General features: G+C 47.5%; 1 protein-coding gene across 1 annotated transcript; it reads right to left on the reverse strand.

Annotated features, from left to right (window-relative positions):
* Positions 1-6: 6 nt before the first annotated feature.
* On the reverse strand, positions 7-16,885 carry LOC102459847 (cytochrome P450 2H2-like). Its single transcript, XM_006116209.5, has 9 exons — positions 16,579-16,885; positions 15,406-15,568; positions 13,677-13,826; positions 11,939-12,099; positions 8,459-8,635; positions 7,934-8,075; positions 6,321-6,508; positions 3,985-4,126; positions 7-1,288 (listed from the first exon to the last, which is right to left on the reverse strand). The coding sequence occupies exons 1-9, from the start codon at positions 16,756-16,758 to the stop codon at positions 1,107-1,109; spliced, it is 1,485 nt and encodes a 494-aa protein (XP_006116271.1). The 5' UTR covers positions 16,759-16,885; the 3' UTR covers positions 7-1,106.
* Between the last annotated feature and the right edge of the window lie 8,214 nt (positions 16,886-25,099).

Genomic DNA, 25,099 nt, shown 5'->3' on the forward strand with positions numbered 1-25,099 from the left:
GAGTAGGAAAATTAATGAGAAGCAACTTTATTAACACTGTAGTCAGTTTAAATCTGAAAAAAGCAGGAGAATCATAGAATCACAGAACACTAGAACTGGAAGGGACCTCGAGAGGTCATTGAGTCCAGGTCTCTGCCTTCACAGCAGGACCAAGCACTGTCGAGATCATACCTGACAGGTGTCTGTCCAACCTGCTCTGAAATATCTCCAGAGATGGAGATTCCACAACCTCCCTAGGCAACTTATTCCAGTGTTTATACCCCCTGACAGGCAGGAAGTTTTTCCTAATGTCCAACCTAAACCTCCGTTGCTGCAGTTTAAGCCCATTGCTTCTTGTCCTATCATCAGAGGCCAAGGAGAACAATTTTTCTCCCTCTTCCTTGTGACACCCTTGAAACCACTATCATGTCCCCTCTCAGTCTTCTCCTTTCCAAACTAAACAAGCCGAGTTCTTTCAGTTTTCCTTCGTAGCTCATGTTCTCTAGACCTTTCATCATTCTTGTTGCTCTTTTCTGGACCTTCTCCAATTTTTCCACATCTTTCCTGAAATGTGCTGCCCAACACCGGACACAATACTCCAATTGAGGCCTAGTCAGCGCAGAGCAGAGCAAAAGAATGACTTCTTGTGTCTTGCTCACAACACTCTTGTTAATGTATCCCCAAATCATGTTTGATTCTAAGAAGGATTCTGAGAACTCTCCTTCCACAGAAACTCTGCCTATCAAAGAAGGATGTTGAGTCAAAAGCATGACATCATCACAATTTATTCTCATTGATTGGTCAGAGTGGAAGGCCTAAACACTGTTACTAACCCCTTGTCAACAAAGGAGCCATATAGCTGCCTAATGAATTTTCCATAGATTTTCAGCAACTCCACAAATGAAAGAAATACATCTCCAGCATCTGTTCACACATCAGCGTGTCTGAGAACACGACAGAGTTATTGTATGTGACTAACTGAGTCAGTTGAATGGTTAATTTTTGATATGACACATCATTTTGTTAAATCCAAATTACATACAAGACTAGTGATTTGTGTTTCAATTCATGAGTCCAGAAGCAAAGAGAATCAAATTGACGCACAGGTTCGGATAGTGAGGTAACCATTATCGAGGAAGAACACAGAGCTGGTATGACTTTGGTCCATTTGATACAAAAGTCGTTACTGGAGTAATATCAATGTCTTTGAGGTCAACAACGGGTTTCAAGGTGAAGTTCTGCAAGATCACGGTCAGTATCAAAAAGAGCTCCATCCGAGCCAGGCCTTCTCCCACACAAATCCGTTTCCCTGAAACGAAAAGGGAATTTTGCATTGGTGCTGGTTGGAGATCTTCCTTTGCAGCACATCTTAAATATAGTTATTACTGAAGCAAACTCTCTGGTTAAAGTTAGACGCACAGAGTAATTGAGGGGAGGTACACGCAGGATAATGGCGGTTTCCTCAGAGTTCAGGAAGGAACGGCAGCATACTGGGCTTTAAGAAGCCATTCCCAGAGAATCTGAAAGTGTGAGTTCCTTATATTGCTATTTTGAACACAGTGTGGGGTGCAGGGTGGGAAGATGGGGAGGCAGGAAGATGTGAGGTTTGAGGAATAGATTATCCACTTTCCAAAGGAGCGGAACAGTTCTCTGCGGGAGTGACACGGTGAGGAATTAGGTGAAGGAGAGAAGGAACCAGCAGAGAGATGTAGGCATCCAAATAGCATAGTGGAAGATGGCTCAGAGGTATTATTAACAGACTGACCGTGGGACTCTGTATCTTGGCGTGAACCAGAGAAGTTAAGTTGTTCCTCACTGATGACATGAAGGCGGCTGAGGTACATAATGAGGTTACCTGCTACTCATCACAATTAGTATTAACAAGGGGGAAGGAACACACTCCAAAATAGGGGCAGAACAGGTCACAGACGACTGAAATAAATTAGATTTATTCAAGCCAGCGGGGCCCAGTGAACCGAAGGAACTAAGTCAGGCAATGTCAGAACTGGTAGCAATTATCTTCAAGGATGAGTGAGGTCCCAGGTGACTGGAAATGGAAAGACACAGCTCCTGTCTTTAGCAAAGAGGACCCAGGGAAACTGTCATCCAGTCAGCCCAGAAAGGTATGGGAACAAATTATTAAGCAGTCGGTTTGTAAGAAAGTAACAGAGTTATGAGGAATAGCCTGCAAGGATCTGTCAAGAGCAAATCATGCCAACTGAATCGGTTTCCTTCTTCAGTGGCCTAGAAAACAGAGGGGAAACAGCAGCAGCATAGACAGAAGGGCTCATTTGGGTGTGCCCCAATTTCAGGTGGGTGGGCAATGGCGGGGGAGGGGTGGTGAGCTCCCACATCACAGGGTCAGCCCCCCACGCCCTGGTCCCACTCACCACCCAGAGAACCAGTGGCGTGGGGTCAGCCCCTGCACGCCAGCCCTGCTCCCCGGCTGGAGTACGAGGCACAGTGAAGTTAGCTCCCACGTCCAGCCTGGGCCTGGATGAAAAGTGGCTGGGTTATGGCTTACACAGGCCACCTGTTGCTATACCATTTGAAATCAGTAGGTGTGATAGAGCTTGGTTTTAATAAGGCTTTGGACACAGATCTTCATTATATCTTCATGAGCAAACGAGGGAAATGTGTCCATCTTGAATCTCATACTTTCCCCAACGGGCTGGAGAGACTGAAAAAAGGGTTCCCACCCTGGGGGAAAGTCTATTTAAGGAATGAAAAGCTGTGAGGTCTTTGTCTTCAGCTGGCCTTTGAAACTGCCTCATGCACCCTAAGAGGAAATGCACAAAAGAAGTCGGAAAATGAAACTCTAAAGAACTCTGGAAAGCTGTAGAGCCAGGCCTGAATAAAGATCAACTCTGACCTGAAGCATTTTACCTGAGGTAAGAACAACTGTTTAGGGTAAGAATTTGCATGTAACAAGTTTCTTCATGTATTAGAATTAGCTGGTGCCTTTTGTTTATTTTACTTTAGTAACTTACTTTGATCTGTCTGTTTTTACTTGCATCTATTTAAATCCTACATTTTATACTTAATAAAACACTTCAGGTGATTAGCAAGCCCAGTATAAATAATTGTTACGGGGGCAATCACTGTGCATATCTCTCTTTCATTGATAAAGGGGGCAAACACCTTTATGCATTGGTGAGCCTCAGCTGGCGTACCGTGGTTTAGGAAAGATGTGGCTGCATTGGAGAGAATCCTAAGGAAAACAACCAAAACTGTCAAAAGTTTAGAAAATCTGAGCTTTGGGGCAAGGTTAACAAAACCGGGCATGTTTAATCTCGAGAAAGATAATTTAGGGAAGGAGGGATGTGATGTAGCAGTCTTCAGATCATCTGAGGAAGTGGCTCTTACCCACCAAAGCTACGTATACATTTCTATTGGTCTCTAAGGTGCCACAGGACTACTTGTTTTTAAAGTTACAGACTAACACGGCTATCCTCTGAGTCTTCAAATCTGTTCATGGCTGTTATAAAGAGGGCAAAAATCCACTCTTCTCCTGGTCCACTGCAGGTGGGACAAGCAATGGACTTAATCTGCAGCCAGGGAGATTTAGGTTGCATATTAGCAAAAACTTTCTAACTATAATGATAGTTAAACTCTGGAAAAGACTTGTAAAGGAATTTGTGGAATCCCCATCGCTGGAAGGTTTTAAGAACAAGCTGGACAAACACGTGTCAGGGATGGTCAAGATATATGTGGCCCTGCATAAGTGCAGGATGCTGGACATGATGACCTCTCAAGGTCCCTACCTGCCCTGCATTTCTATGCTCTCTCTTCCGCAAAGAGAGGGTTATTTTAGTCAAAAAACTCACGTCAGATCAATGAGCGGTAAGTGACTCTCTCTAAAGTCTGATGCGTGCTTTGCTAGTGTGAGTGGCTCTACTTCATGGGACGCCTGAGAACACTAAGTACGGAAACGGTATGAGAGCCACTAGGCAGTTCAAGGCAAAGCTAGACGTCTGGGATGTGGAATTAAAAGGGGTTCTTTACCTGCAGAAAAAGGCACGAAGTAGTCACTCTTCTTAAAGGCACCGTTTTCATCCAAGAAGTGTTCCGGTTTGAACTGCTCCGGATTTGGAAATTCCTTGCTGTCATATAGAACCGAATTCAATGCAGGGAATATGGTGGTGTCCTGAATTAGCAAATGAAAAATAAAAAGTGTGACAGTGGCTACCACTCAGCAGAGCAAAATCATCAAAATTCACTGAGCTGGATGGTGCGGCGGCTCTTCGTTTTAATTCATTTCCTTGCATCCCCTGACCTTCAGGCTTTCAAGCAGAAGCAACAATATTAAAATATCCTGAGCGGAGTCAATCCCACTGAACTGCGATCCACCCTTCGTAGCACTCCTTGGCAGAGATAGGCTCCAGAGAGCAACTTTGGGCAAGCCACATCTGTTCTCAGAGCCCTTCTTACTGCGTCTCTCCACTGGGGGCAGTGACGCCTCCTCTTTGTAAAGTGCAGTGAGATACAGGAGCGAAAACTTGCTATTTTTCAGTGCATCAGACCTAGCAATATACCCCTGCATGTGAGAGAGAAGTTGCATCAGAGGAGTTATTTTGGGGAAGTCCTCTGGCCTGTGTTACACAGGAGGTTAGATTAAATGATCAAAATGGTCTCTTCTAGCCTTGTATCCCTATCCACTGGTATCTTCGGAGCATGTTAAGCAGGTCCAGATAACTTGCATTCAAGAGTATTTAAAGAGTTGGCTGAGGAACTGTCATGCAGATTTTAAGTAAGTTTGAGAGCAGCAGGCAAGTTCCAGGTGACTGGACAAAAACAAATGTGCCAATTTGTTAAAAAGACCAGTGGGATGAGCTGATTAATCACTGGCTTATCAACCTCACATGGATCCCAAGAAAGACAACAGTGAAGGTATTATGGGGTTAGAGCAACACAGAAATAGAGGATAATGCAACTAATGCAAATCAACGTGGGTATTTGGAAAACAGGTTGTGTGACCATAACTTGATGTCCTTTTTCGATGAGATTACGAGGGCGGTTGATGAAAACCAGACCAATATAACTTGAATATGGCACATTAAAAACTGGCTAACTGATAGGTCTCAAAATGTAATTGCCGGTAGGACCCCTTTTCAGAGGGGTCCTGAAGGGATTGGTTCTTGGTTCTATGCTACTTAATGTTTTTACCAATGGTCTGAAGGAAAATCCAAAATCATCAATGATACAATTTGCAGAGGATCCAAATCTTAGGAGGAGTGATATATAATGAAGAAGAGAGGTCACCAGGGTGCGTCTACACAGCAAAGTTATTTTGGAATAATTTCAAAGTGACATTTGGCTTAATCCGACTTCTGGAAACCTCATTCTATGAAGAATAATGCTTATTCTGAAATAGCTCTGTCGAAATAAGGCATGTGTGGACGCTCTACTGCTGCTATTTCGAAATAGCCCCTCCCTAGGGCCATTCTAAGTTATTCCTCCCCAGTGCCTCCTGGGGCTCTATATCGAGGTAGCAAGTCTACATTCAGGAAACCTGCCTCGGACTCATTTTGAGGCTTCCCTGCAGTGGAGACGTGCTATTTCGAAATAACTATTCCGGAATAGCTTAGTCCGAAATAACTGTGCAGCGTAGACGCACCCTGAGTCACAGCAATCAAGCTTTCTTGGCAAAACGGGCACAAGCAAACAGTATACATTTTAATACCGCTACATGGAAATGCGTTTCCTAGCAATGACTCCTCGGAAGATTTGGGGGCTGTGGTGGACAACCAGCTAAGCATCCAAGAGCAGCAAGGGACAACCAGCTAAACATCCAAGGGAAACCTAAGCTAGGGAGTAGGCTGCATGAGCACCCTCTTTCATCTCAGCGGGCTGCAAGATTGTTGTAACCAGGACAGTCTCCGGGAGAGGGCAGTTTTGCTCCCTATGCTTGCGCAGCTAGAATTTGCAAGGTGTATCAGCTGAACCAGAGCAGCCCTTGGCAGAGGGAGCACACAATTAATATTGAGGACAGTCAGCACGCACCTCACCTAACATGCCCTCTCTTTGGCAACAAAACAAAAGAATTTTTGCAGACGCTAGTTTGACACAGCTGAGTACACTGCTAAATATATTCTCTATTCCACATCTACAACCTGAGACTGTCTTGGATATAAAGTCCAGCACGCAGATTGCCAACTGCTGTTCGCCTTCATGCCGGGGCGTGGAGGGATTTCATAGTCATCATCGGTATATTATTAGGAAATCAACCAAACCACCTGCCACACAGAATCTAGTTCATGCATTTCTTTTGCGAATCATTCAACATGAAAAAGTGAAAAGGTGAAAGACCTTGATCTGCCACAGACGTATTGAGCACTGACCTTGGGAATAAGATACTGTCTGATATGAACATCTCTAGTCACAGCATGTGGCAAACTTAATGGGACAAGATTGATGTATCTCTGGATTTCATGTATCACGGCATCTGTGTAGGGCATCTGGCTTCGATCCGCCATGCAGGGGCTTCGGCTTCGCCCAATCACCCGGTCAATCTCTTTGTGAACTTTCTCTGTCATCAGATGAGTGAGGTTTAATCAGAATGGTAAAGAGCAGGATTAGAATCATAGAACCATAGAGCTGGAAGAGACCTTAGAAGGCCATCAAGTCCAGCCCCCTGACCTAGGCAGGACCAATCCCAACTAAATCAATCCAGCCAGGGCTTTGTCAAGCCGGGATTTAAACACCTCCAGGGATGGAGATTCCACTACTTCCCTAGGTAACCCATTCCAGTGCAGATTCCCACAGATTTTCCCACCATTCTGTCACACTGCAACTTGCGATAATAACAAACCTTGTCAATTAGGTGTTACCAAGGGACTGATCCGAGCAGCTAGGAGAAAGTATAATTCCAAGGCAGCGATTGTACTCACGCCCAGTTATGATACCCGCTAGGCATTATGGGACATTACCACCAATCCATATAGCAAACTGCTCAGCCACAAAGTGTTCCTAAAACTTTCCCCACTGAAGTGTGTCTGTTGTGCAGGTGGAAGAAACCCATGAGGGGTGAATTTTTTTCCTGCATCTGTCTGCGCTGGGCATAGTCTCTAGCACTGGCCGAGCTTAGATGTAGAACCTTGCGCAGTCCTGGCAACAGCAAGCTGAAGATGCAATGACGTTGCCATTTCACACCCCTGGAGCAGGAAGGTGTCTGTGACTCTCAGAGCAAGCACAGCCTGGCCAGTGTCAAGCCGAGGTTCCAAGCCATTAATTCCTTCCCCCTGTCTGGGGAACTCAACACCCATCTGGATTGAGAGAGGAATTCAATCACAAGGTCCCATTCAGCGTTTGGACCCTTTGCTCGGATTCTCAATACAGGCAGAACTCCTGCCTGCCGGGAAGTGGAGCAGGAAACTCCTCTGACATTTCTCCAACTCACTTCACTTAAACCAATGAACCACCACCATGTGGTACCAACATGGGTCACTGCCAGGCCAGGCCAGATGTGATCTGGTGAGTCACAATGGGGACTCACAAAGGGGACACGGGGGCTAAGTTTTTCCATTAAAAGCATTTGCGGAAAAGAGCATCTAGATTGGTACAGACGCTTTTCCACAAAAGCACTTTTTGCGAAAAAGTGTCCGTGCCAATCTAGACGCACTTTTGTGCAGAAAAGCCCCGATTGCCATTTTCGCGATCGGGGCTTTTTTGCGCAAAACAAATCTGAGCTGTCTACACTGGCCCTTTTGCGCAAAAGGACTTTTGCCCGAACGGGAGCAGCATAGTATTTCCGCAAGAAGCACTGATTTCTTACATGAGATTGTCAGTTTCTTGTGGAGATTCAAGCGGCCAGTGTAGACAGCTGGCAAGTTTTTCCGTAAAAGCAGCTGCTTTTGCGGAAAATTTTGCCAGTCTAGACACATGAGTATCATTGGTCCATGCATTCCTCACATCTCTCCAGGCCTAACCTTGTGTGTGCGTGTGTGACCGTTACCTTCTATTTCTGGGTATTTCAGAAGAATCAGGAGCCCAAAGAGTAGAGTGACGCTGGTTGTCCCTGTTCCGGCGCTAAAGAGCTCTACTGTGCTTCGTAGTAAACTTCCCATGCTGAAGTTGGACTGGTCATTCTTTTGCTCCTGCAGAAAGATTTGGTGAAGACCCCTGAGAGGAAAACTGTAGGATATATTCAGAGAGTCACAGATAGATGCTTCAGCCCGGCAGGTGGGTCACCTGCCGTCATAATTAAAATCCCACACAAAGGGCCCAAAGCATCTGAGAGTTAAGCAGCATCACTGGTGTGCTTTGCATCTTGTCCAAGAAAGAAGGGGATTGTTTTCTTCTTCAGATGAAAGGAGAGAACAGAGCTTGACTGTACTAATGTACGTTCTTTGGGAACAGGTCATGTCTCCCCTATGATCTTCTCCACAGCCATGTCCTATGTTATTACTGAACAAATTAATCCCAATGAGATGCACAGCCCCCACCACAGAAATGGGGTAGAGCTGCTGCCCTCACTTACCTCTTGCATTTTGATGAGGAAAGCGTCAATGAAGTCTCGAGGGCAATTGGGATCCAGGGACGGTTTATGCATATTCACCCTCTCCAGAACAAACTTTCTGAACTTCTCAGCATTTTTAAACAGCTTGTGGTGAGGCCCAGGGACGTAATCCATGACAGTCGGGAAAAAATTATACAGCTATAAAGGTTAAAGGAGAAACACAGCTGGACTCTCTGAACACAACAGATAATCATGGTGGTCACGCAAATGGCTTGGCTCCATCAGTCCAATACAATTCTTCTGTGACACCTTCTTACCAAAATAGAGTCAATTGGACATTGCAAGCTCTACTCAGATTACCCAACATTCATAAATTCCTCACAAAATCCACAGTGGCACTCTGAACCCTGAAGCAACCCCCTGGTATCCCGTAGTCACCACCCTCGTTCAGTTAGGAGATGTTTCGTACAAAGCATGCCCTGTAAGATATATGAAGGGTCACAATCGGCTAAAACCGACTGTTCTGTCCAAATGTGTATATCCTCAGTGTGGATGTTGCGGCGTGGTTGTTACTGAAATATATGCTATGTTTGCTAGGGGCACACAAAGGAAGCAAACTACTCACGGAAGGATAGCTGACGACAGAGCGCACTCAATGAATATTAACAAGCAGGGGACAAACAAGCAAGGACACTCACACAAGCAGGACACAATAGGGGCTGCTGGACACCGTGACACCATTGCACAAGATCACACCAGAGGGACTGCTCAGCCGAGGGACTTCAGGAGGCTCTGCAGGACATGCCGAAACAAGGGTCTTCTAGACCGGTGGTTCCAGCCTGTGATCTGCAGACCTCTGGGGGTCCACAACGGTACTGTAGGGGGTCCGTGGAAAGTTTAGAAAAGGAAAGGAAAAGTAAGGAGACTGGGACTTTCCGCCAGGCAATTCTTGCCCAGGGTTCACCGTTTGCGACCAGCGGCAGGCACACTGCCCTTGGGATGGAATCGTGATATTCCATAAAGCACCATTCCTCCTCCTGCCACCAGCTGTGCTGCCGTTTATGCTCCAGCCCTCTCCCAGTCCTGGGGTGGGCCCAATCCTTACTTTCTTTTCCTTTTCTATTTTTTCTCCCCCAGGGCTCCGTGCCTGGCCAAGGGCAGAGTGCCAAGGCAGGAGCTGCCTTTGGTCACGAGAGCCCCCTCGCCATATGCTCCGTGAATGGGCAGGAGCTGGAGCTGAGGAAGCAGCGTGGGCCAAGGGACATGCTGGCCGCCGCTTCCTGCCACTCCCCGTGGGCGGCCTGTAACATTTTAACATGCTCGAAAAGGTTGGGAACCTCTGTTCCAGACACAGTGTCTAAGGATATAAAAGAGGGAACAGTGACCACACATTCTGTCCTCTCTCCTCCCACAAGCCCAGCATCTGGAAACACATCTGGAGGACAAAGCCTTTGAAGCGGGGAGGTGGTCCTGGGCAAGGGAAGATGGTCTAATGAAGCTCTGTAGCCTACTTTTATTGGTCAGCCTGGTAGATTCAAATCCCATTATAGCTTTGGGTATGTCTACACTAGCCACCCTAGTTCAAAATAGGGAGGCTAATGTCATCATTCGAACTTGCAAATGAAGCCCAGGATTTAAATATTTAACTATCTTGGGCTTTATTTTCATGTTCCTGGGTGCCGCCATTTTTAAATGCCCCGTAGGTCAAACTACCTGCCCGCGGCTACACACGGCACGGGCTAGGTAGTTCGAATTAAAGCTCCTAATTCAAACTACCGTCACTCCTCATTGCACCTGGGAACATGCAAATAAAGCCCAGGATATTTAAATCCCAGGCTTCATTTGCAAGTTCAAATGCCTACATTAGCCAACCTAGTTTGAACTACAGTGGCAGTATAGACATACCCTTAGGCTGTGTCTAGACTGGCCAGTTTTTCCAGAAAATCAGCAACTTTTCCGGAAAAGCTTGCCAGCTGTCTACACTGGCCGCTTGAATTTCCGCAAAAGCACTGACGATCTCATGTAAGATTGTCAGTGTTTTTGCGGAAATACTATGCTGCTCCCGTTCGGGCAAAAGGGCCAGTGTAGACAGCTCAAATTTGTTTTCCACAAAAAAGCCCCTATCGCGAAAATAGTGAGTGGGCTTTTTTGCGGAAAAGCGCGTCTAGATTGGCACGGATGCTTTTCCGCAAAAAGTGCTTTTGTGGAAAAGTGTTCATGCCAATCTAGACGCTCTGTTCCGAAAATGCTTTTAACGGAAAACTTTTCCATTAAAAGCATTTCCGGAAAATCATGCCAGTCTAGACGTAGCCCTAGATTGTGCACTTTTTTGGTAACTCCATCTCTAGCCATTATGCCTACCACTTATAATCACTTAAACTCTAATTTTTTGTAGTCAATACATCTGTCCTATATTTTACCTAAAACAATGTGTTTAGGTGGAAAGTGCGTGGGAAATCTGCACAGGAGCAAAAACAGATGCTTGGCCCCTCCACATTGAGGGAGGTGCAGATTGGGTTATAAATGGATATTGGTCAGGCTTCTCACCAGGGCAGGATGGCACAGCCCTCGGGTAAAAGGTGGGGGACTCGGGGATGTGGCTGGAGCCTCTCTCTTGTAAATTCATGAGTGGCTGGGAGAAGCATTCATCGCACGCGGCGGGTGGGCCCCTGGCTGTGGATGTCTGTGTGAGTGCTGCACCCGCCAGAGGTGTACAGCTTGTCACAGCGTCGCATGGTGAGAGGGAGCCCACGATAGAAGGCAGAGGGTTCGGTGGTTCACCAACTCCAGGTTACACCCTGAAGAGCCTGTTGCAAACATTCAGCCCCTTCAGCTAAGATAGGCTTCGTTTTCCCAACACAAACCCATCAGTCCTACACCCATCCTTTTTGTGAAAAATACATTCAAATGCCCAACCTCAGCACTACCACGTATTTTCTTCGGCAGCAATAAATCATCATAGACTTTAAAAGAAAAGTAGATTCTAGAGCCACTTCCTGAGGTGGCAGTGAGTGCGAGTGGTGCAACTCCTTTGATTTAGACTGAGCGATGCCAGCAGGGAGTTTGACCCTTTGTCGTGCAGTTGGTAAAGTTTCCAGGAATGGGTGTGTGTGTGTGTGTGTGTGTGTGTGTGTGTGTTTGGTGGCTGAAATGCTTTGGGGAGAGGGATTAACTCACATTCCTGTATCACATTGCGTAGGCACTGCGGGTGCGGATGGTGATTGGTGTTGGTCTCAGTATTTTTATTGATTATTTCTAATTGTGTTGACAGAGAACGTCCTTGAGCAAACTAAATTCTGAGCTAATGAAATCTTTTGTGAGGGAATTCAAAAAACTTTGAGAAAGAAGTTCGAGGAACAGCTTAGCTGCAGCCTAATGAGGAGCGTAAGATCATTAAGGGAAGCTGAAATAATACTTGTTTAAGGGAAATTAATAGTTAAAGAAATCTCTGTTCCCTCCCCCAGGACAATCAATAGGAATAAAACCAAGTCCTGAACTTACGGCTGTCCAGCGAGAGCGCTGAAGATTGACATTTTCCTCTATGATGTTGATTAAAGTGACAAATTTCTGATCTTCATAGTCAAACCGGTCCCCGAAGATGATGGAGCAGATGATGTTGGACACGGCGTGGGTGAGGAAGAGGGTGGGATCAAAGGGCCGCCCTGGAGCAAATCAAAATGAGAAGGAGTCTGTTTTCATTTCCCACAGGGCAAGAATCAAGATGGGGCTCACTGCAATATGCCCTGGGGAATCGATCAATTTAGGAAGGTCACAGGCATGACATTGAAGAGCTCTGATATTTCCATATCTCGGTGGCCTCTCAGGCACAGAAGATAGAAGACACTGAGGGTATATCTAGACTACAGGGTTTTTTTCAAAAAAAGTGGTTTTAGAAAAAACTATACCTGCGTCTAGACTATCGCTGCGTTTTGTCAACAGTAAATCGACAGAACGCGGTGGTTTTGGCGACAGTGGTAAACCTCATTTTATGAGGAAGAATGCCTTTTTTCGAAAGTGCTCTTTCAAAAAAAAAAAAAAGGCATTCTTGAATGCAAAGAGGGCTTCGAAAGAGAGCATCCAGACCACTGGGTGCTCTCTTTTGAAAAAGCGATTCGCTTTTTCGAAAGAAGTGGTTGCAGTCTAGACGCTCTTTTCTGACAGAGGCTTTTTCAAAAGATACTGTCGAAAAAGCCTCTGTCAAAAAAGGCGGGCAGTCTAGACGTAGCCTGAGACATGAAAGGAAGAAGAGCAAAAGCCAGACATACCCTTGTAACTCTAAAGCCAGTCTGGAGAAATTTTACCCTACCAACTAAACTTCAAATCTTTAGCATCTGTGTCAAATCAGTCTCCCTGAATTGTGCTGAAACTTGGAGACGTATTGAGACCTGCCTGCAAGTTCTCATAAACAACGGCCTTAGACAGATCCACAGCAGCAGATGGGGAGGGAGGGGGGAAACCACAAATGAAAAACCCTGGAGGAAAATGAAACACAAACAGATGGGACCAGAAATCCGGGAATGAAAATGTGGATGGCTAGAACATACCTAAACAAAAAACAACCCCCAAAAAACAACCCCCTTGAATAACAGAGTCAGGCAGGAGTTGGACTGATTCTCCGGAGCAAGCAAGAGGCAATAAGGAAGACCCTAAGTAACACGAACATGCACAATATAAGCAGAATTGTAAGTTGTCAGATTGACACTGGAAGCAGCCAAGTCTCGAGGAGGAGACCAGGGAAGGCCCTGTGTTCCACACACAATAGAGAGGAATAAGATAAAGAGAATGGGTGTCATCTATGAAGTGCTGTACATTTACACAGGGATTTCAAACGTTCCAATGGAACCCTTCACTTGAGAACATAGGTGCCACACATGCGACAGCCACTGAGCAGAGAAGAAAATGAGAATTAGCAAACTGTAGTTATAGGTAGCTTGTTAACCCAGCACACTGGCACTAACCTGGTCTTCTCCTGCTCACTGTGTTAGTGTCTATGCACTCTAGACAAACATTTTTCATTTGCACTTTGGTCACCCATCACAGCGGACAAATGTGACAAAGCAACAACCACAAGGGGTCTTCTCTGGCATACATCACAAATCCTTTCCCATGACATTAGTATAGGTTGTTACAGGTGTGGTCAATGGCTTGAGTTGTAAGATGTTTGAACCAAACAATTAACATCACGAAAAATGGAAAGAGAAGAGTCGTGTTTCTCCTCAGACAAGAAACAATCCCTCACCGTGCGTGTTTCTGAGTCTTTCCATCAGAAAACGGGTTTCCTCAAGGATCCGCTCCTCAATGCTTTTCTTCCCCATCCCAAAATTTCTCAGGCTAGTGAGGATAAATCGCCGGAGCTGCTTCCACCGTTCCCCATTGCTGAAAACAATACCTGGAAAGGGGTAGAGAACAGTCATGAAAGGAGGGAGGGCCAGCCACGATCTGCCTGTCTGGCAAACACCCAAATGTTGCTGAGCCAAAGGTTCTACTTCAACTTAGCAGATACTGTGTCTGTGTTCTCCCAGGGAGACGGCATTACAGCAACATTGCAAGTACTGTTTGCAGCATTGCTGTGCTGGGTTGGACTCTGGATATGACACAGACAAGTTAGGGGAGTCTGAATCTTGTATCAGACCAACTTATGTTGGTGGAAGGGACAAGATTTCAAGCTGCACTGATCTCTTCCTAGGTCTGCAGCTTGTCCAGGCTCAAAGCAAGGTAAGACAGGCTGCAAAAGAGGCTCACACTTACGAGTTGGGCTGTTCTTTGGCCCATCGCAGCTGTTTATAAGACACCCCGGTGACACCCTCTCTCCTTCATTATCCCACTACCTCAGACCTATGACTTGCCCACTTCATGTTTATAGCCTGCTGTATCTTCAGTGGCTTTTCATAACATGCTCAAGTTACAAACCTTGCAAAAAAAAATTCCTATTTCACACAATAGAGACGCCGTAGAATTTAACAGCTAAAATGTCCAAACATTCTATCCTCCCTAGGCATGCACCAGTGCCTCCGTGCCCCTGTGAGCCATCTGTGAGACGAAAACTGTCGGCTGATATCAGTTACTCCCTTGCCTCAGATGTCTGGGCAGTTGCACTGGAAAACTGGAATTCTACATTTCCTAACTGTGCTGTGCGTGCCTTTACAACCTCAGTGCTGAAGGCTGTTTCTACAGACACTTGCATTTTCCATGTAACTGCACTTCAACTTAATACATCCATCCGATAAAGACTTCCTGAAACGGGTTTCGTGGTGCTTCCATATTTATTACTCCTTCCCTCGTTTTTTATTATGAAAGGGTAAAACAACAAAAAAAGCCCTTCCCTGGTCATTGGATATACCTAGTTAGTGGGGACAGGGGAGGAAGAATTCATGGTTTCTTTTGACTCTGTCTGCCAGTCCAGCCCTGCCTTCTGGCTGTATTCTGGGGCTTGTAAGGTAGATTGGCCCAGCTGCTACTCCTCATAAACCTGTAGTGAGAGGCTAGGAACTGTTCATGGCAGAGAACCAGAGGTGCAATGGGGAATGCGCTCCAGGGTCGGCTCACAACATGTTGGCACCTGAGGCAGGGAGCTCAAATGATGCCCCCGTGCGCCCCTCGCTTGGGCCAAAACTTTGAAAGGTCTCAATTCTGCCTTCTTCCCGTTCTACTCCTCTCATGGCACTCCTCCATCTCTGTGCATCTAGCGCAGCGAGAATACATCTGCACCAGCAGCAGACACAATTTTCTATACTCTGGGTCCTAGTGGCGCCCCCTTTCCCCCCAGTCTGGCATCTGAGGCATCTGCCTCAGTTTGCCTCATGGTAAGGCCAGTCCTGATGGGCTCTTGCCTGGATCCAAAAGCATTTATCCAGATTTTACTCCTGTATTAATGAAACTCCTGCTCTTCTTCAGCTCTTCTCTTCTCCACTGGGCTCTCCCCACACAGAGAACAGCAGCTCCGTACATGGAAATTATTTGAAATGTACCTGATTCAGTGGCCATTTTTTCAAATAATGGCATCCGTCCTCTTGCACTGAACTCATCTGCAAGGCCGATCAGAGTTTCCTTCAGAATCTCATATCCATGCAGCACTACAACCCGCTCGGAGCCCAAGTAGATCGTGAAAATTGGGCCGTACGTTCTACTGAGCTGTCAAAATTGAACAAAAAGACCAATGTGTGTTAACTTAGACCCACTTCTGAAAGGGTAAGAATGGGGGGAGTAGATCAAATTATACAAGTACTTTTCTGCCACTCAGCTAATACTGGCCAATTCTGACCACTGATCAATGCCCAGACTTGGCCTTTTCAGCCATGATCCTCCAAGGTATTTAGGAGTTTCACGCCACTGATTTCAGTGAGCGTTAGGCACTGGGACTGCCTGACTTTTCCGTACATCATGGTGTTAAACTCATGAATTTTAAACATTTCTCCCCATCTGTGTGTGTGTGTGTGTGTGTGTGAGTCTGTGTGTTCCCAGGATAATTCTATCACTGTTGTACAATTCCCTCGTTATAACAGCAGCTTGCATTATGGGAACGTTCTATGCTGACCTTGAGCGCTATGTAAAACTGACCCTTCTAACTCCACAGAAAGGGGCCTGCATTTACTCAGTCATGCCAGCTAATTTTGCAATGAGAAGAGTTTCCCTTCACTTTACTCCTCTCGGCCCTGTAGAGCCAAACACAGAGAAAAGTGAGATTCTGTTTCCCCTTTTATATCCCCTGCAGAATTACTGTCCACTTTCCAACTGATCACACCGGTGCAAAACAACAGACACAAGTATCTGAGGGCATGGGGGAGCAGAGAATGAAGGTGAACAGTTATACCAGGCAGTAGAATTTGTCCTGTGCACCCCTCATTATTTGTGACCATTCACAGGATGGAAAGATTCCAACTTGTCTGTAAAATCCCAGGTTGTTTGCAGAGCTGGCTAAAATGCCAGAACATGCGTTTCAGTAGCATCATTTATCCCACGCTGAGCTGCATTTTCTGCCTTACCATCCTTTTGTGATGGAAGCAAATATCATTAGAGCAGTTTTACAGATGGGAAATTAAGGCAGAGAGAGGTTACGCGACATGCCCAAGATCACACCTGGAATCGGTGGCAGAGGTTGGCTGCTAACACCCCAGCAATGGGAACTGAGAAAACTCCCTTACCTCCAGTACATGCTGGGGCAAATTTGTCTTCGTGAGCTGCAGCATGTTCCCAATGATGGGAAAAGCCACAGGGCCGGGCGGCAGCTTCCCCTTTCGAGGCGTCTTTCTCCACGCAGAGAGGAAGAGAAGGCAAGAGACACAAATGACCAGGAACACCGTGGTTGCTCCTAGCGGTTCCATTGTCGGGTGTAGCAATAGCTCTGGATTCTGGCTGGATCAAGCAAAGGAAAAACAAATTCCCTTTTTTTTATACTGCACACACCAAGAGTGGGGCCAGGCAGTTAGCCAATAGGAGCTCTTAGTTTGTCTGCATTAACGAGATAAACTCTGGGCTAACAAAAGTGACCGGAGCTGTGACACTAGGGACAAACTCCTTTGAATTTTATTAATTCCCGCCCCCCCCTTTTGCCCTTGTGAACTCATTCTCGGAGCATGACAATTAATCATAAACTGAATCCCTGCGAAACTACCCAGATTAGCATAACGCCACCCTCTCCTCCCACCCATGTGGTGAAACATGCCTCACAGTGCTGCCCACTGGAACATTATCCATGTACAGCAAGGACTCCTTTTCATGTTTTTCTCCCAGATTTAGCAGACAGATGGACGCTCAGTGAGACACAGTATTCTGTTGCTGGTCTCACCAACACCTTACAGCCAGGCAAATCATACCCCTACTCCTATTCACTACGCCCCTGGAGTACTCTGGAGGCCCACACAAAATCTTAATGCCATAGAGCAGGGGTGGGCAAGAAAATGGCCTCAGTTCATCAGAGGTAGCTCCTGGCGGGCCATCGCCATTATACTGACCTGCATGGCTACAGGTACCAGTGAACACAGCTCCTGTTGTCTGCGAATTGCTGTTCCCAACCAATGGGAGCAGTGGGAACACCTCTTCCCGTGGCTCCCATTGGCTGGGAACAGTAGAACACCTCTTCCCGTGGCTCCCATTGGCTGGGAACAGTAGAACACCTCTTTCTGTGGCTCCCATTGGCTGGGAACAGTAGAACACCTCTTCCCGTGGCTCCCATTGGCTGGGAATGGTGATCAGGGGCCAACAGGAGCTCAGATCGCTGGTACCTGCAGCTTGTAAATACAACAGTGGGGGTCTGCCAGGAGCTAACCCTCAGCGACCAGATCTGGCCTGTGGACTGGTTTTTGCCCATCCCTGCTACAGAGTCACAATGGAGCTTGTAGGGAGTGATTTGGCTACTGTGACCCCTAAATTCTTTAACTGCTTTCCAAGGTACAGTCTCCCATTGAGTAGCTAAGGTCTAACGTCACCCAAATGACCTGAATGCCACCTCCATTGCTTGAGGAGTTTCTCTAAGACCAGGTCTACACTCGACCTGGAAGCTGGGATAAGACACGCAACTCCAGCTTGGTGCCACCTTCACAGAGGTGGGGTGGCATTGCCAGCTCCGAAGCACGTGTGCCCCAGGACGTGGGTGTTCTGCGTGCACCAATTTAGCTACAGCTGCCCCCGCTGGGTGTCAGGCAGGGTGAGCACCCTGCTGGCCTTGTGCAGGGGCCCAGGCGAGGGGAGACCTGGAGCATTTGGGCAGATCGGCTCGAGCCCTTGTGCTGAAAGGAGGCTCTGCAGCCAGCACGGGACCAGTGAGGGATGTGGGAAACCTGTGATACCAGGGCTAGAAATAGCCCCAGGTGAGACAGGCACAGCTGTGCTAGAGGCTGTACATACACCCCTGCCTCAAAGAGCTTACAGTCTAGACAGGCTGGATGAAGGGTGGGAGAAAGGGGGTGTTCTTATCCCCCTTTTACATCGGGAGAGCTGAGCTGATGCCAACCCCTCTGCCCTACCCGTCCCCATTGTGCCCCCACACTACCAGCACCACTGTCCAATCAGGAGTGAGGGTTGAGACAAGAGGCTTGCTCTCAGCAGCCCAGCATGGGGGGAATCCAGCCCAGGGCAAGCAGCAGCCAAGCAGGGCAGAGTCCACCACCAGGAGCTGCAGTGGAGCAATTCCCTCCAGGTTTCCACTCCCATCGTCCTTTTGGGGTGTCCCACGGGGAGACCTCCTTCGCTTTCCAAGTAATCACCCCTGGGGGAGATTAACCCCGTGTCCTGGCCGGGTGTGTAGACCCCGTCGGGGTGGCGCTTCCCTCCCCACACTGCACCCGAGATGTGACGCGAGAGCACCGGCTCCTGCCTGCACGTCACAGAGGCACCCGGGGCTGTTGCTCAACGGCTGGGGAGCAGAGCAGTCAGGTAAACGGCCTTTCGGTGGGTGAGGTGAGTGGCCTTGTCCGTCCATAAACCCATGCCTTGATTACCCAAGGCCAGACCAACATAACGCGCGGAGTGAAGCGGTGCCAGGCACTCATCCGTAGGCGTCTGTTTGTCTGCAACCCGATCGCTCCTCAACGCTGCGTCCAATAGACTCCCACGTTCCAGTGAACGGTGCCAGGCCCCAGTGGGCAGAACCCTACTAACTGGAGGGAAAACTGGAAACCACAAAAGGGCGACATGGGGGGCACACAAAGCCCCTGAGCGTTGATTGGCAAAGCCAAGAGCTTCTGCTACCTCCGTAATATTCCACAGGGCAAGGTACCAGCGGAGGGTCACCATTAGCACCTTCTGGCATCACCCCGCCCTCATTACAGCTCTGCCGATCCCTCGGACGCAGATTTCAGAGGTTGGCGCCCGGAAGAGAAGAAAGGGGCGCGGAAGGAAAAAAAGGAATGTAAGAATGGTGGAGGGAAGGGGATTGGGAAGGCTCAGCTGGCAGGGACAGTAGGGTGCACGCAGAGATTGGCATGAGAGGCAGAAGGGGACAACGGTGTGGTGAAATGGGGGCAGAGAGAGTCAAGTCATGGTTGGGAAGGGTGAAGTGGGGGTGTACAGACCCCCAGAGCGCTCCCGCCTCGAGACTGGGCCCTCGGGACAGGTCGCCATATTGTCCTCCTGTTTCAGCGAGACAAATTCCCCTCAGACAAGATGTTGTGTCAGGCAGCCTCCGGCTCCAACCCCAGAACCAGCCTCACAGTGGCTGGTCAGGGAACCTGGGCCGGCCCGCCAAGCCACGTTCCAGCCCAGCTCTCTGTGACTAGCAAGCTCCAGTTATTGTTTCCTTGCGCTCGTTCCCACCCCATTGCTCCTTCTCTGGCTTCAGCACCAGAGCTTCCTTCATGTCCCGTAGCTGCCTCAACCCCTACAGCCGCTTGCCAGACTCCTCAGCAAGGGCAGAAGTCAGAGATTCCTCCCTGCTGGATTTCCTTCTTGGCCTTGATTTCCAGCCTCTTCATGTTCGCACTGGCTCCACCTGCTCTCTCAGGCCCTGCATCACCTCCACATGCATCATCTAAGATTAATAGGCCCCTACTGCACCATACATCCCCACTCAGAACTAGAGTAGGAAGCCACCCCATGACACCAGATAGAACTGGTTGGAAATTCTCCAATAGAAACGCCGATTGCCCAGCAGTGAAACATTTCACAGGAATGTGTCACTGGTGACATCTCTGCCTCGCTCCCTGCCTGCTCAGCCGCCCACGTCGCTCTCACAACCTGCCAGGGCTCCTAAGATCCCGACTTCGTAGTAACTTGAGTGCCTGGCTTGTCAGCTGTCCAACTTGCAAGGAGCTTGGCAGCCAGGTTTTCCAGCACTACACAGTCCACTTGCAGAAGAGCTGCAGCACCAGGGCTTCTCGGGCCCTCGCTCTATTTTTTCCTGAGACAGCAACATACATCCCTGGGACAGAGGAGCGCATGGCGGAGCAGATGGGCCCACAGGCGGGTTCTGGGTTCCCCCATCATGGGATGCTCTTCTGGGAACATGGTCTGCTGGAAAGAGGTGGCGTCCTCCTGACCGAGAAGGGGAAGGGAATCTCTGCCACCACTAACTACTCCAGCCAGACGGGCTCTCAACTACGCACAAAGGGGCAGGTGACAACGCCCACGGAGAGGCATGAAAAAGGCGACCCTAAGAGAGGGCTAAGAACTAGGGATGAGTTACAACAGCTTATTAGGAGAAACAAGCGGGAACATGGTGGGAGTCTCTACTCGACATCTCAGGTGTCTGCACACAAGTGGCAGGAGAAGTGGGAGGGAAGGGGAGAAGTGGGGGAGTTGCTACAAAATGGAGTAACGCCTTCGCTGGCATCCCAGAGACTTGGTGGGTACATCTTCTGGGTGGAGCACTGGTGAGGAGGGTTGTGAGGTGTGCAGGAAGGACCGGCAGAGTACCCGGGGAGGAGGGGTTGCATTTTACATCCAGAGTGTACACGTGTTCTGAGGTCCGGCAGGGGGGAGAGGCAGTAGAAAATGCCCATTTTTGGGAAGTGAAGCATTTCACAGGAGAGTGTTGATTTCCTGGTGATCTGCCAGAAAAGAAGCTTCCTAGAATTCAAGTGCAAGGACCCCTTTTTCTGTGACCTCAGCCAAAAAGTGAAGCACTTCACAGGAATGTGCTGATTGCAGCACATCTCCTGGTGACTGGCTGAGGACCGGGACCTTCTTAGGCTCCCAGATCCCTGAGCAGCTTTGGCTCCCATGTCACTTGCCACTGGTCATGTCCTTCTGCCACTGCCTTGCTGGCCACTCTTTAACCAGCTGACTGTACATCAGCTTTCCTACCAGCTGCCTTTCTGCTCTGGTCACTGCACATCAGAATAATAAAAAACCTTAAAAAACAACAAATGGTCTTGCAGCATCTCAGGGTACATCTACACAGCAGAGCTAAAGCCGAAAAATGCTACGCAACTTCAGCTATGTCAATTGCGTAACTTAGAAATAGCTTCTTCCGGCCTTTTGCGCAGTCTACACAGCAGCAAGTCTGAGTTAGAGCACCCCTCCTCTGACTTCCCTTACTCCTCGTAAAATGAGGGTTACAGGAGTCAGAATAAGAAGTCCTCCAGCTTGACGTGATTTCGACATTATGTTGAGATAATGGCTTGCTGGGTAGACACGGACGATATCATTTCAGAATAACATCAATTATTCCGAAATAATGATGCTGCGTAGCCATAGCCTTAGAGCCGTGGTCACCAACCAGTAGATCGCGATCTACCGGTAGATCTCAGGGGCTCCAAGAGTAGCTCTTGACCCCTCTCTGAACTGCGCACCTGCGCAGTACATTTACATTAGATTTCCTCATGTAATGTAGGCGGGGCTTCAAGGAAGGGGCGGGGCAGTAGATCTTCGCCTGTTCTGAGACTTAAAAAGTGATCTTGGGTGTAAAAAGGTTGGAGACCACTGCCTTAGAGACTAACCGAAAATCTAGGTCGTGTCATGCACTTTTGCTGGCACAACCCACTTTGTCGGAATCATAGAGATTTCCAGCTCCTTCGCAGTATGGGTTGAACCACCGACTCTTCTCAAGTGATATCAACTATCAGTGATTTTAGCTCTGGGCACAAATGCAGCCCAGCCACACATGGTTTTAGCTCTGAGAAATGAAAAAATAACAAAAGGAGGCTTCACCCGACTGGTATTCAGAGCTGTTCTTTGAACACTGGGGAGAAACAGTTTGAACCATTCTTTCAGCAGACTCTTGAGGTGTGCGCCCTGCTGGATGGGAGACCTGTCCCCCCAGAAGGGTGGTGGAGAGCAGGAAGGAGGCAGCCAGATAGCAGCTATGGGAGTGAGTGAGATTCCTCTTTACCCCCTTGCCCAGGGTGGGAAGTGAATTCTGCAGAGGGACCTCGGAACTCCAGGTCTGCACTGACCGAGGCTGGTGACTGTGAATGGGGGCTGCAGAGAAGGGTTGGGCATGCGAACGGGAGGCTTGAGTCCTCGATTCAGACCCTGCTTCCCTGTGTTAACACTGCGCTTCCTTTAAATGGCATGAATGAGCAGGGCAGGGAGAATTCTAGGTCTAGTCAAGCCACAGAAACTCTGCCAATCAAAGCAAGATGTTGAGCCCGACATCTTAAGCCAGGCATGTCCAAAGTCCGGCCCGCGGGCCAATTGTGGCCCGTGTTCCGGTTTAATACGGCCCCCCAGGTAATTTGGCAATATCTATCTTTTATGGCCCCCAACGAATCCATATGTATTGAGATGAATACATTGTAAAATCTCAGTTAATGTCAGTTGGTCTAAATCAGTTATAAATATATTTGGACACAACATGTATACTTGGTGTTATGTTCCTGTTCATATTTTTTGAACTTAAAAGTTGACAGACAACCTTTATTACCAATAATATGTAATGTACTTTACAATGTTCCTGACATATATTTCAGCTTCCTGGATTTTTTTTTTCATCTGGCCTTCAGATATGAAAGGCAGAGTGATTTAACACCTGTTTAGATTTGTCATCCATGTGACGAAATGAAAAGTATGCCGTTTGCAATAAACTTTGCATAAAATAGTTAATTTGCATTTAATTTTAATGGTTCAAAGAATGTCAGGCAAAATGGTCGGCCCTCACGCATGTTCACTTCATCAAATCTGGCCCTCTTTGAAAAAAGTTTGGACAACCCTGTCTTAAGCCCATACTTCAGTTTGCATTTTTTAAGCAAAGTTTAGTTGTTAATTTTTTAAAAAAAATAAATTTAGTTAAGTTTTAGCTTCTTTAGTTTATTTGATGAATATGATTGAGTATTCAATAAATGTTGGCCTTAAAAAAAAAAAAATCCCCTGTGTGCGCACCTTTCTCCACCCAGTAAAACAAAGTGTCAGGCTTCTCCTCCCCGGGAATTTGCACCCTGAGAGGAAGAAAATGGCTGGAATCTGACTCCCGTTGAGGCCAAATCAGCACAGAGCAGAGCGGAAGAATCACCTCTCATGTCTTGCTCACAACGCTCCTGTTAAGGCCTCCACAAATGTTTCCTTTTTTTTGCAACAGTATCACACTGTTGGCTCGTACCTGAGGTCCACTCTGACCCCTAGATCCCTTTCTGCAGGACTCCATCCTACACAGCCTTCCCCTTCTGTGCGTGTGCAACTGATTGTTCCTTCCTAAGCGGAGCACTTTGCCTTTCTCTTTATTGATCTTTACCTATTTACCTCAGACCATTTCTCCAGTTTGTCCAGATCATTTTGAATTATGACTCTGTCCTCCAGAGCACTTGCAACACCTGCTGGGTTGGGATCATCTGCAAACTTTCCAAGCGTTCTCTCTATGCCATCATGTAAGTGGTTGATGAAGCTATTGATCAGAACCGGTCCCAAAACTGATCCTTCCACAACCCCACTCATTATGCCCTTCCAGCATGGCTGCGAATCATTGATAATGACTCATTCAGAGTGGTTATGCAACCGGTTATTCAATGACCTTATAATAGCCCCCCACTGACACTGTATTGCCCTAGTTTATTATTAAGGTGATCATGCGCGACTGTATTAGGTGCTTTTCTTATGTCTAAGTACAGCACATCTACTGCTTCCCCCTTATCCTCAAGGCTTGTTATTCAGACAATTTAGCTTCCTTAGCAGCTGGGAGGGGTGCCCAGCAGCCATGCAGAGAGAGAGGATTGGTGAGGGGCCCAGTGGCTAGGGAGCTCTGTAGGGAGGAGTGGAAGGAACCTGCAAAGGAAGCAGCACAGCACCTGGGCTCTCCAGAGGGCGGGGTTGGGCGTGTTCCGGCATCTCCTGCTGGAGAAAAGTGCAGCAGCTGGAAGTGACTGAGTGAACTTGAGCTTTTATATTCCATGCAGGTTCTGGGGCACCGCTCCCCAGGTTCACTAGTACGGCTATGGGTAGTCCAAGGCTTTCTTTGATAAGATAACGAGCCTTATGGATAAGGGAGACGCGGTGGATGTCATATACCTAGACTTTAGTAAGGCATTTGATACAGTCTCGCATGATATTCTTATTGATAAACTAGGCAAATATAACTTAGATAGGGCCACGATAAGGTGGGTGCATAATTGGCTGGATAACCGTAGTCAGAGAGTTGTTGTTAACGGTTCTAAATCCTGCTGGAAAGGGATAACAAGTGGAGTTCCTCAAGGGTCTGTTTTGGGACCCATACTGTTCAATATCTTCATCAATGATGTAGATATTGGGATAGAGAGTACGCTTATTAAGTTTGCAGATGATACCAAACTGGGTGGGGTTGCGACTTCTTTGGAGGATAGGGACATAATTCAAAATGACCTTAGCAAGTTAGAGAAATGGTCAGAGATAAACAGGATGAGGTTTAATAAAGAGAAATGCAAAGTGCTCCACTTAGGAAGGAACAATCAGTTCCATACATACAAGATGGGAAGCGACTGTCTAGGAAGGAGCATGGCAGAAAGGGATCTAGGGGTCATAGTGGACCACAAGTTGAATATGAGTCAACAGTGTGACGCTGTTGCAAAAAAAGCAAATATGATTCTAGGTTGTATCAACAGGTGTGTTGTAAGCAAAACTCGTGAAGTCATTCTGCCGCTCTACTCTGCACTAGTTAGGCCTCAGCTGGAGTACTGTGTCCAGTTCTGGGCACCACATTTCAAGAAAGATATGGAGAAATTAGAAAGGGTACAGAGAAGAGCGACAAGAATGATTAAAGGTTTAGAGAACATGACCTATGAAGCCAGGCTTCATGAACTGGGCTTGTTTAGTTTGGAAAAA

This window comes from Pelodiscus sinensis, chromosome 8 (genome assembly GCF_052426305.1).
Source record: "Pelodiscus sinensis isolate ZL-2025 chromosome 8, ASM5242630v1, whole genome shotgun sequence".
Lineage (NCBI taxonomy): Eukaryota > Metazoa > Chordata > Testudines > Trionychidae > Pelodiscus > Pelodiscus sinensis.